The sequence below is a fragment of a genome (assembly GCF_019968955.1).
Source record: "MAG: Porospora cf. gigantea A chromosome Unknown PgA_NODE_269_length_24667_cov_158.438_1-2000, whole genome shotgun sequence".
Classification (NCBI taxonomy): domain Eukaryota; phylum Apicomplexa; class Conoidasida; order Eugregarinorida; family Porosporidae; genus Porospora; species Porospora cf. gigantea A.
The window spans coordinates 1-2000 of NW_027151556.1; the positions used below are offsets into that span (position 1 = coordinate 1).

Consider the following 2000-nt stretch of genomic DNA (forward strand, 5'->3'; position numbering starts at 1 on the left):
CTGAAGAACCTTGGCAAGCCGGAATCTGGAGCAGCGAGGACGGCAAGGAGTTCAAGGATGACGGTGCCACATTGAAGAGTGTTGGCCTGCAGAGCGGGAGTGTTGTCTTGGTTACGAAAACCGCTCCTGCCGCCATTGTAAAAGGTTCCAGCACCCGCATCAACCAGCACATGCCAGGTCCGTTAACGCTCCTCTACATTAAAGGCTTCCAACACCCACTAGTGGCAGAAGGCTTGCTCATTAAGGTCCGGGTAATGCCAGACGACATCTCCGACTTCGTGCTCGTTACCCCTGAGGACAAGATATCCACGCTGAAGGCTTTGGCCAAGGACTCACCTCTGGCTGACAAGCTGTCGCCCAACATGCGCTGGCACTTGCCTGAGGACCCCAAGCCGCTGCGGGAATCGGCAACAGTTTCGGCGTCTGGCGTCGAGAAAGCCGGCGAGGTCATCGTTGAGCTTGGAGCTGTTATCCGCGGAGGACAAGGAACCATTACAGCACCCAAAGAAGGTCCCGCGACCTTGCTATACGTTCGAGGATACCAGAACCCCAAAGAAGCCAGCGGTATCACCGTAAAGGTGAAGGTACCCCAGGCCAAAGCAGAAGACGACGTTGTCGTCCAACTCGAAGACACCATCGAGTCCTTGAAGAAGGCAGCCAAGAGTGGCCCTCTGGCTGATATACTCAAGGACGGCATGAACTGGCATCTACCTGACCAATCCGCAGAGTTGGCTGACAAGAAGACGGTACAGCAGTCTGGAATCCCCCCTAAGGACGGCATTGTCATTGTGGAAGAGGGTGCTGTCATCGTCGGCAAGGATGTGAAGGTCGACGAGGCCAGCGGTATCACCGTAAAGGTGAAGGTACCCCAGGCCAAAGCAGAAGACAACGTTGTCGTCCAACTCGAAGACACCATCGAGTCCTTGAAGAAGGCAGCCAAGAGTGGCCCTCTGGCTGATATACTCAAAGACAGCATGAACTGGCATCTACCTGACCAATCCGCAGAGTTGGCTGACAAGAAGACGGTACAGCAGTCTGGAATCCCCCCTAAGGACGGTATTGTCATTGTGGAAGAGGGTGCTGTCATCGTCGGCAAGGATGAGAAGGTAGAGGAGCAAGAACGGCCGGTATTGATATCTGGAGCCCCGTCTGTTGTGGAGGAGAAACCCCGTCTCCAGCAGCCCACCTACGCATGCTTCAACGCCGCCGCGCCAAAGGAGAGAGTGCTCATCAGTGGGTTCGATTCGACGATTGAACAGATTATTCCCGTTGCTGTAGTATCTGGCGGTCCAGGATCCATTGACGAGATATCACACCCTGCCATCCTTTCTGGCAAGTCGGGATCTGTCGACGAGATTGCGCACCCCGCCATGATGTCTGGCAAGTCGGGATCTGTCGACGAAATTGCGCACCCCGCCATGATGTCTGGCAAGTCGGGATCTGTCGCGGAAGTAATGCCTCCAACGATAATCGCTGGTGCCAAATCTACTGTGAAGGAAATTCCAAAGGTCGAGCTTGAGAAAGAAAACCACGGGGACAAGTCAGCGAAGGACTCGGTGAAAAAACCTGCCGCGAAAAAGGAAGATCCAAAGAAGACCCATACCGACAAGAAGCATAAGACACCGCCGAAAACAGCCTCAGGGAAAACGCCTGCCAAGTCTGCTGCCAAGCCTACTAAAAAGAAACGTCGATGAAATGAAATTATTTTACCTTTTTCACCTTGGTCAACGTATTTTGCCGGTCTTTAATTCGCTGACGCTCGAGTTTCTCGTCATATTTCCGTTTCTCAGCGGTGGACATGCGGTTGTATTTCTCTTCCTCAGCCAGCCGCTGCTGCCGCCTCCTCTCTTGCTTTGCCTGTTCGGCCTTCTCTTTCTCAGCTTCTTTCACCTTTTCTGTGATGCTTGCTCGCGCCTTCTGAACTTGTTTCTTGCTCTTGTCTTTGAGTGAGAGTTCTGACGCCAGTGTAGCCCAATGTACCACAAGCTTCACAAGGCTGG

At 53.4% G+C, this 2000-nt stretch overlaps 1 protein-coding gene across 2 annotated transcripts; it reads left to right on the forward strand.

Annotated features, from left to right (window-relative positions):
- KVP18_000965 (uncharacterized protein) lies at positions 1-1694 on the forward strand (the record flags this gene model as incomplete). Of its 2 annotated transcripts, none has more annotated exons than XM_067950517.1 (1): positions 1-1694. In XM_067950517.1, a coding segment is annotated over one exon (1694 nt), but the record flags the coding sequence as incomplete, so codon positions are not given. The 2 variants fall into 2 exon arrangements, with proteins under 2 accessions (XP_067810722.1, XP_067810721.1); XM_067950516.1 differs by having other exon boundaries at positions 171-1694.
- Positions 1695-2000: the final 306 nt, after the last annotated feature.